This window comes from Lycorma delicatula, chromosome 2 (assembly GCF_047948215.1).
Source record: "Lycorma delicatula isolate Av1 chromosome 2, ASM4794821v1, whole genome shotgun sequence".
NCBI lineage: Eukaryota > Metazoa > Arthropoda > Insecta > Hemiptera > Fulgoridae > Lycorma > Lycorma delicatula.
The window spans coordinates 202,117,240-202,130,204 of record NC_134456.1 but is presented as its reverse complement, the minus strand read 5'-3'; the positions used below and the strand labels follow the sequence as shown (position 1 = coordinate 202,130,204).

At 27.5% G+C, this 12,965-nt stretch overlaps 1 protein-coding gene across 1 annotated transcript in view; it reads left to right on the top strand.

Annotated features, from left to right (window-relative positions):
* The window catches only part of ninaC (STKc_myosinIII_N_like and MYSc_Myo21 domain-containing protein ninaC), a 105,933-nt gene that overhangs the window by 55,077 nt on the left and 37,891 nt on the right, over positions 1 to 12,965 (top strand). The window contains exons 14-19 of the mRNA XM_075357031.1: positions 433 to 643; positions 4,436 to 4,577; positions 6,879 to 7,029; positions 10,049 to 10,359; positions 10,447 to 10,736; positions 12,607 to 12,756. Of these exons, the coding sequence (XP_075213146.1) occupies positions 433 to 643; positions 4,436 to 4,577; positions 6,879 to 7,029; positions 10,049 to 10,359; positions 10,447 to 10,736; positions 12,607 to 12,756 (1,255 nt within the window). The remainder of the gene's footprint in view (positions 1 to 432; positions 644 to 4,435; positions 4,578 to 6,878; positions 7,030 to 10,048; positions 10,360 to 10,446; positions 10,737 to 12,606; positions 12,757 to 12,965) is intronic.

The following is a 12,965-nucleotide window of genomic DNA, read 5'->3' as shown; positions in this document are numbered from 1 at the left end:
AAAAATCTCCTTTTGTTCGTGCCAGTGTTGGATTTATTTATATAACCGTAATGTCAAATTATTAAAACCCTTATTATTATGAAGAATACATTTTGTTGTGTTATTCACTATTATGTTGGTGTACCAGTCTATTAATATATATTGTACCAATGAATAATTTGACTGTGAATAATCATAAGTGTTTTAATAGTTTGACATGATATTAAAAAAATTAATATCTGTTTAAAGAAAGCAAACTGATGGTGGAATAAAGGTACCAGAAAATAAATTCTTTCAGAATAATAATAAAATAAGGAAAAATATTTTTATAATTTACTGCTTAAGTGGAATTCATGACATTTATTTAATAAAAATTACAATGATATTTAAAAATTAAAGTAAGTTGATAAGATAAATGTATATTTATTTTATTTATTATTTTTTTTTAATAAGCTGCACAGTTATTGAAGGTGGATGAAAAGAAATTTTGTTGGGCACTTTGTAACTACTGCGTAATCTTGAAAGGAAGTGCTGTTAAGCGAAAACATACCAAAAGTGAAGCAGAAGAAGCTAGACATGTTTTAGCATGTGGATTGTATTATCGTTTGGTTGACTGGATTGTCAATGTTATCAATCTTAAGCTTTCGTTTTCAAGAGCTGTTTTGTATGTATTGGTTAATATTACTACCTGTTTTAATGATTATTTTAAGATTAGGTTTTAAAATCTAGCGCATACTAGTTAAAATGAGCTTTTATAATGCTATTCACTCAATCAGTTTAATTACTTTCATTTTGTAAACATTTTATGACAAACTTGTTTCAAGGGAATGATTTTTTAAAACTTTGGTAAAACCAAACTAGTACAGTTTAAAAAACTAAATTCTTACTATCATTTAATTGTCTACTCATGGAGGTAATTAGATCATCATTGATCTAATGTAAAATTTTTACTTGAAGAAGTTGTATTTGTTGCCTTCTACTTTAATTATAACTGAAACTGGAAAAGAAAATGCTTCTTTGTAATTTATTTTATTCTTATCCCTTAATATAGCTGAATTTTAATAAGCACTATTTCTGGTTTTGTAAATGTAAAACAAAATCTCAGTGTACCTTGTCTGGTGTTCTGTTAGAATGTAAATTCGCCTTTTTTACTTTTGTCATATTATGGCAAGCTACATCATTTTTATTTAATGGGAGCTATGCAGGGATGGAATAACTTTTTTTTAATTTTATGTGATCAGAATCATAAACAGAATAACCTGAAAAAGTGTTTTTAAAAAAATATAAATTTTTTATCATCTTAATTTTTACATTAATTACATTTGTTAGAAGCAATAAAATATCATTTAAACAAGTAGATGACTTGTTCTTAGATACAGCAATAGATTTAAAGATCTAGAACTTAATCTGTAGTTGTCCCCTACACATATTCCGACCCAATCCCAAATTTAGGAAAGGAGATTGCAATCCACACTACAATTTCTTTCTTCTGATCTTGTCATCAGTCAGTACCACTGAGACTCCCAACCTGATCACATCCTTGTAATGGCACTGTTTTCGTTGAAAAATAAAGAAATTGGGGTTGCTCTTACAACACTGTTGATTCTCCAAAAGCCACCAACAGAAAGAAAATTTTTAGTAAAAGAGTGGCTAAAGGAAAGAAAGAAATTTACCCATTCAATATTTCTGAAACAATTGAACAGTATTTTAAAATGGTGTAACAATAAAATTTAATATTTTTTTAATTTCTCTGTAAAAATGAAGACATCAACTTGACTTTTGGTATTTTTAATTTTCATATAAATATCTAAAAAAAAAAGTCTCTAAGTTTTTTCGCAATTCAACCAGAATTCGGGTGAAGAAAGGTAAAAATTTAACAATGCTAGCAAATTTTCCTCATTTCCAACTATACTAAACGAGAATTCACTAGATTGTGGCTTGCAAATATTCTTCAGATAACTATATAAAAAACCATTTTCAGTTTTTTTTTTTTTAAGGAGTGCGACGATACACGGCGTGGCGGCTCAACCAACAGTCATTGTTACTATGTACTTCTCGACTGGCTGCATTCATCTCCAGTTACTAAAAAAAATTAACTTAATAAAAAAATAAATATGAGAAACCAAGTATGGTCACGTCCTTGTAGTGTTTGTCAGGTAACGATAAGAACTGAGCAAAATACAATTTTACCTATACAAAGTACGGGTAACCAGCTATAACTAATATTTTTTAAGATTGAGGCCATCTGTTTTGAAACTCGCATTCTTATATTACTCAAAGTGAAGGCTTATACTGACCAAACTGTTGCTATTAAGAAATTACAATACACTAATATGTTTTATAAATTGAACAGTCTTTCATTTTTATTTATCACTAGCATTCCCATCAAGACTTCGCCCGCGCTATGTGGTTACGTTTCCTGTCGCAGTCAGAGGATATTTAGCCAGTCAATTTATTGTTATGGACGCATTATTATTTTAAAATTATAAAAGTTTTATCTTCTATGTAAATATTAATATTATTTAGGTTTTTTTACATTTTTGTAACTTACGAAAAAAATGAAATGGACAATATTATGAAAACAATAAATTGTACATTATTAATACACTATTAATTTTCTTTCTTTCTTCTTATGGCCCCCGTAATGTTTACCACAGTTCAAACATCACCAATTTCAGTACAATACAATCATAAAATACCTATAAATGAATAACCTAAACCTTCTTTTATTAAATGTAATGTAACTTCTTTCATATATCGAGAGATATCGTCTACATCAATTTTCACTGTTATATCGATTGTTATTTCAATATCGACTTCCTCAGACTGTTATTATGTGATTAATTATTATGTTATTACTAGGAAGAAGGTCTATGGCTCGCCATGTCCTGAACATTTTTAGCTGTTTCTTGAGTCCCTATTTTTTAACACAGCTCTAACCCCAATGTTTTCCTTTTTTGTGAAAAACAGAAATATAATTTTAGATAAATCGTTCCAACGACTGAATCGTTTGTGTGCTGCCAATAGCAGCTAAATAAAAATGTTAGCACATAAAACAAACCCACGCATCATCCTTTTTTATGGAGAATGAAATATTATGGAACTAATAACATGTAAACACTCCCGGGACAAATAATAATAAATTGTGAAATTTTCAGCGAAATCGGTTAAGTTTGAGTTGTTAGGGCATACGCAAAAGTGCCTTTTATTTCTATAGATTATTATTCTCACAAGTATGAGTTTATGAATACAGCAGGGTCCAAGGAGCAGAGCCCTCTGGCTAGACGGGAAGGGCAGACAACCATAAAGCATAGGTGAAGCCGCACCGGGAATACTAGAAATGCATAAAAATTAATTAATTTAATGCATAAAATTTCTTATAGAATATTTAAATGTTAATTGAAAATTGTTACCTCATACAATTGTAACCATTGTAAGAAATAGTGTGTTGTCTTTTTCAATCTCTCAGCCCTACACACAGCTACTGGCGACTGAAGTGTGGGAAATAACTGTGTCATGTGATGGAGAATTGGGAAGAATTCTCAACTATGATGGAAAATTATAGGGGTGAACTATATAAGTTGCGATGAATATTTCGTTCAAATATCCATAGGTTCGAAATGTGGTGGATTGTGTGAGTTAGTAGCGGCAGATAGTTTATTTTAATTTGTATTCCAGGTTTACCGCAGTAGTGAACTTTATACTACTTTCGGTTACTATGTTCACCCTGTGCTAAGGATGCCCTTCTCTGGTGATTTATCCAGTCATTTTGATACATACAAACCCTCACCATCAGCTTGAGTTTTGGTTTGTGTAATCTTCATGTGAATATCTCAAAAATAATTTCTAAATTTTTTGGAATTCCAAATTTAAAGGGTTGAAATGGGGAAACAATAAATTTTACTGTTACTGTCTGTAATAAATGAAGATATTTTGATTTTTGGTGTATGTGTGTAATCTTCATGTGAATATAAAAAAAAGATATTAACTTGGGCTTGCAAATACACTTCATATAAATGTCTATAAACCAATTTCAGGTTTTTCAATTTTAATATTTTATTAGTAAAAAAAAACATAAATTGTTTTCATCACTAGGAGTTGAATTTCATTATTGTTTAATAATTTAATATTTTTGTAATTGTTTTATAAATTTACATTAATATAAATTATTAACATTGTTATAAATGTATAATACGTTAAAAGAAAAGTAAGGCTGGAAATTGCCCATAAAAAATATTGATAATTATTTTAATTTAGTTCTTTAGGTTTTTAAATATAAATTAAATTTTATAATTAATCTAGTTCATGTTTAATATGACCACTATGTGACACACTTATTATATTTTTTGATCTTGATGCAATTTAATATTCTTAAGTATTGTTGTTGCGAGAGAATTCAATCAGTAAATTAGATCAATAATGGTATTTTCTTTAAAAGTTAGTTACTTTTTTTCAGTGGAGATAAATATTACACAAGTGTTCTTGATTTATTTGGATTTGAATGCTATCAGAAAAATGGCCTAGAACAATTGTTTGTAAACACACTTAATGAACAGCTACAGTATTATTACAACCAAAGAGTGTTTGTTAGAGAAATGGTAAGTTGTTTACCTTAATAAAGTTAGTTCTTAATATTGTATTTATAAAAAATATTGTTACTTTATTTCTATTACAATTAATATGAGTTACTTAATCCAATGCTTTTTTCCTTAATAAAAAAATTAGTAATTAATACTATGTAAAGCTAATTAATAAATAGACAAGACACTGAAATGAATAATCCTTTTCCATCATTTTTTTAATTGCTAGAATGTTTCAATAGCAAAAGGTTATTTCCTAGATCAGTTTTCTTTAAGTTGTTAACAAAAAAAAAGGTGTAATTTATTTTTAATTTAATGCAATTTATGAATAAAGTAAAAATTAATTTAATGTTTTCCTCTTGTTTACACATATCTTTCACATTACACATTATATACTTTTCTACAATTTTCTCTAAAGAAACAGTCAAAACATTTCTGTGGAAAATATATTTTTATGAAAATCTTATGGTCATTTGTTAATGTTTTTGTTCATTAAAAACTTTTTTCATGATTTTTATATAATTTGGTTCAGTTACTTTTAATAATTTTATCAAACATTGCCCATTGGTATGATTATATAGTTAATAATTAAAGAACCTACTTACCAACAGTTCTTTTATATATACGTTCAAGCGCAATCAGAATAAAATTCCATCATCAGGAACTTAAAAATTTTGTTATAATTTTAATGAAAATAAAACTTCTTCATCATGTAAATTTGTTTATATAATGTAATATAATATAACAGTGGTTGTCACATGTTTAAAATTATGTCGACTTAACATCCTGTCATTATGTCTCCACCGTCATGATGTTAAACGTAAAAATTAACTGTCAAATTACAAGGTTTGTTCAGTTATTTCCCAAATTTTTAAACAAAACAATTTCTTCCTGGGTTAGGAATTTATAGATGGCAATTATGTCTTGTCACATTCAGAGTACTTTTACTTTGAATACAGTTCTGCCAATTCTTCGATATATTTCTAAAATGATTTTTTTTTTATATATTATTATTAGTAAATTTTCCTATACATAGTTAATAAATTAAACAAAGATCTTTCAACATTATTTCAGTAGAAGTAATAAAAATAGTTTGCTTGTCTATATTAAGCAATTTGCCATTTTTACAACAGAAACTGTTAGGTCAATAATGAAATATGTATCTGTGAGCCGTGTGGTAAAAATTCATGATGCCTTCACAATCAAAAAGAAAAAATGATCAGTGCGACAGTATGACTGTTTGACATCTACTGTGATAGTTGAATTTTTATTTAAGGTTTCTGTAAGGAATATTTTTAATTTGACATAAAGCATTGTACAGATTCCTCGTATGTAATAATAACTCATCTTAAATGATACAAAAATCACTAAACAAAACTGCAATTAACTTTATATAAATATTCAGTAAACAATGACTAAGCAAAATAGTGCACTGCAGTTTTCAGTAGGCTAATTTCCAATTTTAAGTCATATTAAGCATATCATGTAGTATTAATTACCCACTAAATCAAAAGTTTGGAAAATTCATAGTAATATAAATAGATTAGAAAACATATCATTTTTTAATTTCTCAAACATGGTACTATTGATATGTTAAATAAATAATAACAATTAATGAAATCCAGCATGTGCTGGTAAGGTGAATTTCATTAATTGTTAATATTATTTTTTAAACGTTTATTTTTAAACCTTGCATTAAATCAATTTTTGTTGCTTTAATATTTTTTTTTTAAATTGTTATGTAAAAAAAAAGTAATTGCTGTAGCCTGTGTATTTTACTTTAATATTATATTATTTTAATAATGCCCTGCCTGCATTTTGTATATTGTTTATATTGGTTTGTATCTTAGTTTGTCAGCAATATGAGTAAATCCTTACTGATATTATGAATTTTATTAAATCTTTTCTATCCAGATAGATGCTTATGCTTAAGGTTAATTGAAATTTGGTCTTATTTTCAACAAACAAAAAATATGTTGGAACATCTCATAATTTTAAAGCTTCTTTTGTTTTTATCTTTATTCAAATTAATATAAATCAAATTATTTTTAATGAGTGAAGATCCTAATGACTCATAGTCTGGAGCAGTGTATACTTCTGGATAAAAAAAATGTTTGGCCCTACTCCATACCAAGTATACCTTACCACCTTTCTAGGCTTTAATAAGACTGGTAATAGTCAGACCATCCTTCAGGTTGATAACATGCACATAATATTTAATATATATATATATATATGTAAAATTCATTAATTAACATTTAACACTTTTTTTTTGCAAAATAATGCTTTCATTTATTTATAATAAATTTATGCATTTAGCAAGAACAAGAAGAAGAAGAAATTACATTGCAGCCATTACAGTACTATGACAATAAACCTACAGTTGATGAACTGATGATTAAACCAGATGGTCTTATGTATATGTTGGATGAAGCAAGCCGTAGTAGTCAAGGTTCAGATTTTATTATTGGTAAGTAGCTTCATTCCTCAGCCGACCCTACTGGCTAATTAGTAGTAATAGTTAATCATGGAATTAGTAATTATTGTTAATAAGTAGATGTTGGAGTTATGTAAATTTCATTGTACTTAATTTTGCCCTGGCAATTCCTCAATCACTTACCTATTAGTGTATATTTATGTGGGAGAAAAAGAATTGGTCATTACATTGCCTAGATCTTCCCATTACTAACTAGTCTTTGATTAACAGTCATAGTCTAATGCCATAGTCTAACAGCATAGTCTAATGCAGATTAGATCAGCCTTTGAAGTGTAATTTCATGAAGATTGTATAATTTGATGTTTTAACAATTTTTTAATGTTCTAAAATTATCTGATATTCTGTTACTCATGTTTAATTATTAATTTAAAGGTGTAATTATTAATGTTAATAATGTTTAATTAAAGGTTTAACTGAAATCTAACCACCAAAGAACACCAGCATCCATCCATCCATAAAACAGAAAATGAGTGTATTTATGGTCTTAATGAGAGTTATTTATTTCAAACAATGTTTTGTTGTTGACTGTTGAGTTGTCCACATAGGGACATTCCATCAACGCTCTTATCTTTTTTTATCTCTTTTATGACTTTAAGGAATCTTTCCCTGTTTTTCACTTAAAGCTCTTAAGTCTTCTGGGAAGTAGTTAAGTGTGCAAAAACTTTAACTCTAAGCCCTTACTACATCTCACTTCCTGAAAATTTTCAAGATATTCATTTTAAATTGAGGTCATATTGATAATTTTTAACATTACGCAAAAGATTCCTGATTATGTCCTTGAATAAATCTTCTGCTTGAAATTCTTAGTTATTCATAATGATTCTAAATTCAGACTCTTCACTTTATTAGCTGGAAAATCTGTGGGCTATCAAAAACACATTCCTTAATTTTCATAGATAAAAGATAAAAATGAAAATTTGTGAATGTGTTATCTGTAGCAAGAGCCACTTCTGGCTAAAGCCTTGTAAAACTGCATTATTATTCTTAATTTTGTAAAGAGATATTAAAATGTTTTTTGGGTCAATTAATAATTTTAGTACACTTTTTGTTTTTGGCATTAACTGTTTTCTTTTGTATGGCTTTGTAATTGTCCAATATCTTTTCCTGGCTATTTTCTCTTGCTATTACAAAAGCCTGTAAATTCATTTAACCACTTCATCCCAATTAAATAATGTATAACTATAGATTACTGTACAGGTACCACTTATATTTACTACATTTTTTTTTTCAAAAACAATTTGGTAAGTTATTTTAATGGCTGCTGAAGGAGCCAGGAACAAATTACGTCCCTTGCCCAAGTTGTGAAAAATGCTCTTTTAAATTTTGTTTGATTCAATAAACAAACACCAGTTTATGGTTCTTAAACTGTTTCTAAACAAAAATCAGCCAGGAATAACACAAAAGTACACAAGTTCCTCTTTCTTAATGAAATGTTTTTGAATTTTTTACATTTTCTGTATCAGTAAAATGTCATTCCAGAAACTAAAGTTTTTTTTTTAAATCTTAACCCTAAAGTTTTTCTCTTTTCTTAGTAAGGCCTAAAAATTAATGCTGACTCTCTGGAAACTGTAAATTTAGTCTTTAAAGTCTGAAGAAGTATATGTATAATCTTCTGTATTCAAGGTGAATGAAGATTTATTAACTGGTTAGAAGCTGGTGATTATGGAATGGTAACTTCTTTCCATGTGGCATAGCTCTTATTGTTGATGACAGATTTGGACACTGAATTCATCCTTGTTTAGTTTATTAAAATAAATCTTTTGCAGGTACAAAAATAGCAATCATTATTATGATTCTGGTGCTCACATCCATTGAAGTACCAAATAGCATAGACAAACAATTCCTTTCATAGTATCTTCTTAAATTTTCTGTGCAAGATTTTTATTTGACATATGAAGGCCAAATTTTACTTGATATCTTAATTTCACTGTAAAGTATGCGAAATACAGACTGTTGACAAAAGAGATATTGTTACTTTTCTGACACATCACATACAGTCATGTATTTAATAAAAACTATTCAGATTATTCACACAATTTCTTTTAGATTCATCCTAACTTGATATTTTGATAACATATAATAAAGATCACAATAGCAGAATACAAACTAAGCAAAAAACTTGCTTAGTTAATGCTTACAGTTTTATAAATTATTATTAACTTTCCAAGTTAGCAGTGTTGAAAACGAAAGGATAACTACCTGTAATTCTAAAAAAGAGAAAGTTTTATTTCTGTCCCTTATTGCCTCTATATGAAACAGCCTGAACAGATTGTAATGAACCAAACATAAAATAAAAGCTGTAACAGACTACGATAAATCACAATTTAAGATGTTAACACAATTTAAAAGTTATATCATAACCGATTTTCAAAGTCAAAATTCTGACGTTCAAATCCTAGTAAAAGGTTAGTTACTTTTATACGGATTTGAATACTAGACAGTTAGTGGTTGGGATTCAAGTAACCATACAGTTCAGGAATAATCGGCCTGAGTTTGTACAAGATTATACATATCTCATTTACATATCATACATATCCTCATCTCATTGGGTCTTGGAGGGGGAGGTTTGCTTATTATTCACTAGTTGAATGGATTGTGATGGACACATTAGAAATAATAATATTACACTGTGACATGCACTGCTTTTACTATGAGCATAAAAAAAATATTTTTTTATCAAAAAACATGTAAAATATAAAATTATGCAAAATCTGTCATGATACTAAAAAAACCTGTTAGTTATTTTCAAGTTAATGAGTTTGATAAATACGTTATTCTAAACTAAGTAAATAAAATTATTCAATACTTATATTTTAACTTATTTTTTTGTCCAGAAAAGATTAATTTTTTTAATATTTTTTTATATCTGATTTTCTTTGTGATATTATTTTGAGGATTTAAAACTATATTACTCATTATTGATGTTATTAGTCTAATTAATAAAACTGCTTTAAGCACAAATGAGTAAATTTTCTATTTTGTTTAATTTTAGAAACACTGACAAATAAGCCACAAGGTCCACGAGTCCGAATGTCCACAGCAAAAGATTTCTGTGTCGCTCATTATACAGGAAAAGTAATGTATGATACAAATAGAATTTCTGAGAAGAACAGGGATTTCTTACCTCCTGAAATGATAGAAACAATGAGGATGTCTAATGATATGATCCTTAAACAACTGTTCATAAATCAACTGACTAAAAGTGGAAATCTCACCTTGTCTGCTGAACATACTGCTGATGTAACGAGTGGAAGAAAAAAACGATGGGGTGCAGCTCTTGTTGCTGAAGCAGAGAGTGAAAGAGTAAGAATTTTCATTTATTTTAAAATTTTTTTCCCAAGATTAATACTTTTTAACTAATACTCTTTATATTATTAATTTTTTTTCCAGAAATATAATACAGAATCACGGGGAGAATATTCACAAACAAGACGTATGCGAACAGCAGCTGCAACATTTCGAGCTTCTAGTCTTGAAGTAATACGAAGCCTGGGAATGGGTGCAGAAAGTGGTAGTACTCACTTTGTACGTTGTATTAGAGCTAATTTAACAAATAATCCTGGAGGATTTCAAACAGAAGTGGTTCGTCATCAGTTGAGGGGCCTTTCCATTGTTGATACAGCTAGAGCAAGACAAAAAGGTTATTCTCATAGGATTAATTTCCCTGATTTTATTCGAAGGTAATTTGCATTATTTAAAAGAATTTTTAACTTTTTAATATAGGTTTTTTTTTAAATATTTGATACAATTACTGAACATTATTGATATTATATTTTTATTTATATATACTTTAAAAAATTATCTGCAACTAAACCATTTTAATGGAAAAAATTTTCAAATCTACTTATTGTTGAATTATCTAGTTACTGTCACATTTTTTAAAAATAAGCATTAATTTTTCTTTATTTATATCCAGTAATTATTTCTGAGTTAGTAAATATGAGTAAGTTTTCCATCTACAGGTTGATTAAATGATAACTTTTACATAACTATTTTATACAAGTTAGAAGTTTTTGATGAAAATGATGTAATGAAGTTCTTAAGAAATCATTCAAGAAATCCAATTATTTTTATAACAGTCATCAATAACCGGAGCTCTTACACCCATTGTGATGGTGTTATTACTGGCAGTTTTTTAATTACGTACATATATATATATATTTTGGAATGAGCTCAAAAAGTGTGTTTGATTTGAATTGTAACACATTACTAAATATGTGTTATCATTTAGTAGTGTATTTCATAACGTTTGAATATGTTAAAATATTTATTTTTTTATTTTTTATTGTGTAAAAACTCTAGGTTGTAGTTAATGTTATTGTATTTTTTATTTATATCAATGAGGTTTTTTAAGTATTCACTCCATATTATGCTGTTGAGGGCTTTTAGGTATTTATTGTATCTTTGTTTGAAACTGCATTTTTTAGATCAGTGTAGAATATTATAATGTTATGCAGAGAGAGGAGTTCTGTTTGTATATTCCTGGAACATTGTATTTGGTGATCATGTTTTGTTTGTAATAATTAGTTTTATTTTTTATCCTGAAAGTCACATTATAACCAGATTTTTTTTAAAGTTTTGATCTGTTTTCTCTAAACTTTTGTTTATATAATGTGATGTATTTTTTCTTTTTATTTATTTTGTAATTGATTATATCTGTGAATGTTTTTATATCAGTTTTCCTTTTATTTTCTAGTGTTTAGTCCTTTTATGCGGTAATTTGGTGGCAGATAGGAATTATTAGGTTAAGAAAAGGCTAAATTTGTGTTGGATATACCAACAGTACATCATGAGTTAAATTTTAGAAATGAAAGTTATAACATATTATAACTTATTATAGATTTTAGATTATATGAAAATATTACACTTATTAGTGAAAAATGAAACACATTAGTGAACTGAAACACTGGAACAAAATTGTTTTTACTTACATAATTTATAAAAGAAAAATTATTATGCTGTAAATAGATTAAAAAAATGTTAATTTTTTTTATAAGTTTGGTGAAAAGTTTTACTTTCACCAAAACAGATGCCAATCATTAACAGTTACATCCAAGCATAACAAAATTTTCCTTGTATGAGCAAAAGCCTGTTATTAAATTAAAAGTAATGATCAGTTTATTTGTAACCTTACTCTTACTTTGTAATTCTCTGCTGGCTGTACTGAAGTAAAGATTATTGATGGATTACAAATTTATTAGAACTTTTGATAAATAACATCTTATAAGACTATTACGTACTGAATAAATTTATTTTGATTTATTTCAGTTTACTTTTAACTCATATTACTAATCTGAAACAAAAGTTTGGACTGAAGAATTTTTTAAGCTTCTTACTCATTTGAAACATATAGGTTTTAAAATTGGCAAAAAGTTACTCTGGAATTGGAAATACTCTAGAATTTGGATTTTATTTATTTACTACATGCAAATGTTTCGTATTGGTATGTAGTAAAATTATTAACATAAAATTATTTATGGTTTAAATAATTATATTATATTATCTCAAAAGTTTTACAAATTTTTCTCATTTATTTTTATATCATTCCAGGTATAAGTTCTTGGCTTTTGACTTTGATGAGAATGTGGAAATATCTAAAGATAATTGTAGACTGCTATTAGTGCGACTTAAAATGGAAGGATGGGTAATTGGAAAGACAAAAGTCTTCCTTAAATACTACAATGAAGAATACTTATCAAGGTAAACGTCATATTCCAGTATTATCATTTTACACAAATACAGTGTATGTTAAATATTTTTTTCTCTTTCAGTCATTTGACCAGTTTGATGTTCCTCTCAATTTCTTTCTATTCTGACCAATTTCTTAACTTCAACATACTTCCTATATTCTTCATCCTAAGTTGCCCTGTTTCTTATATTGTAATTTCTGTCTTCCTTCGCTCTTTTTA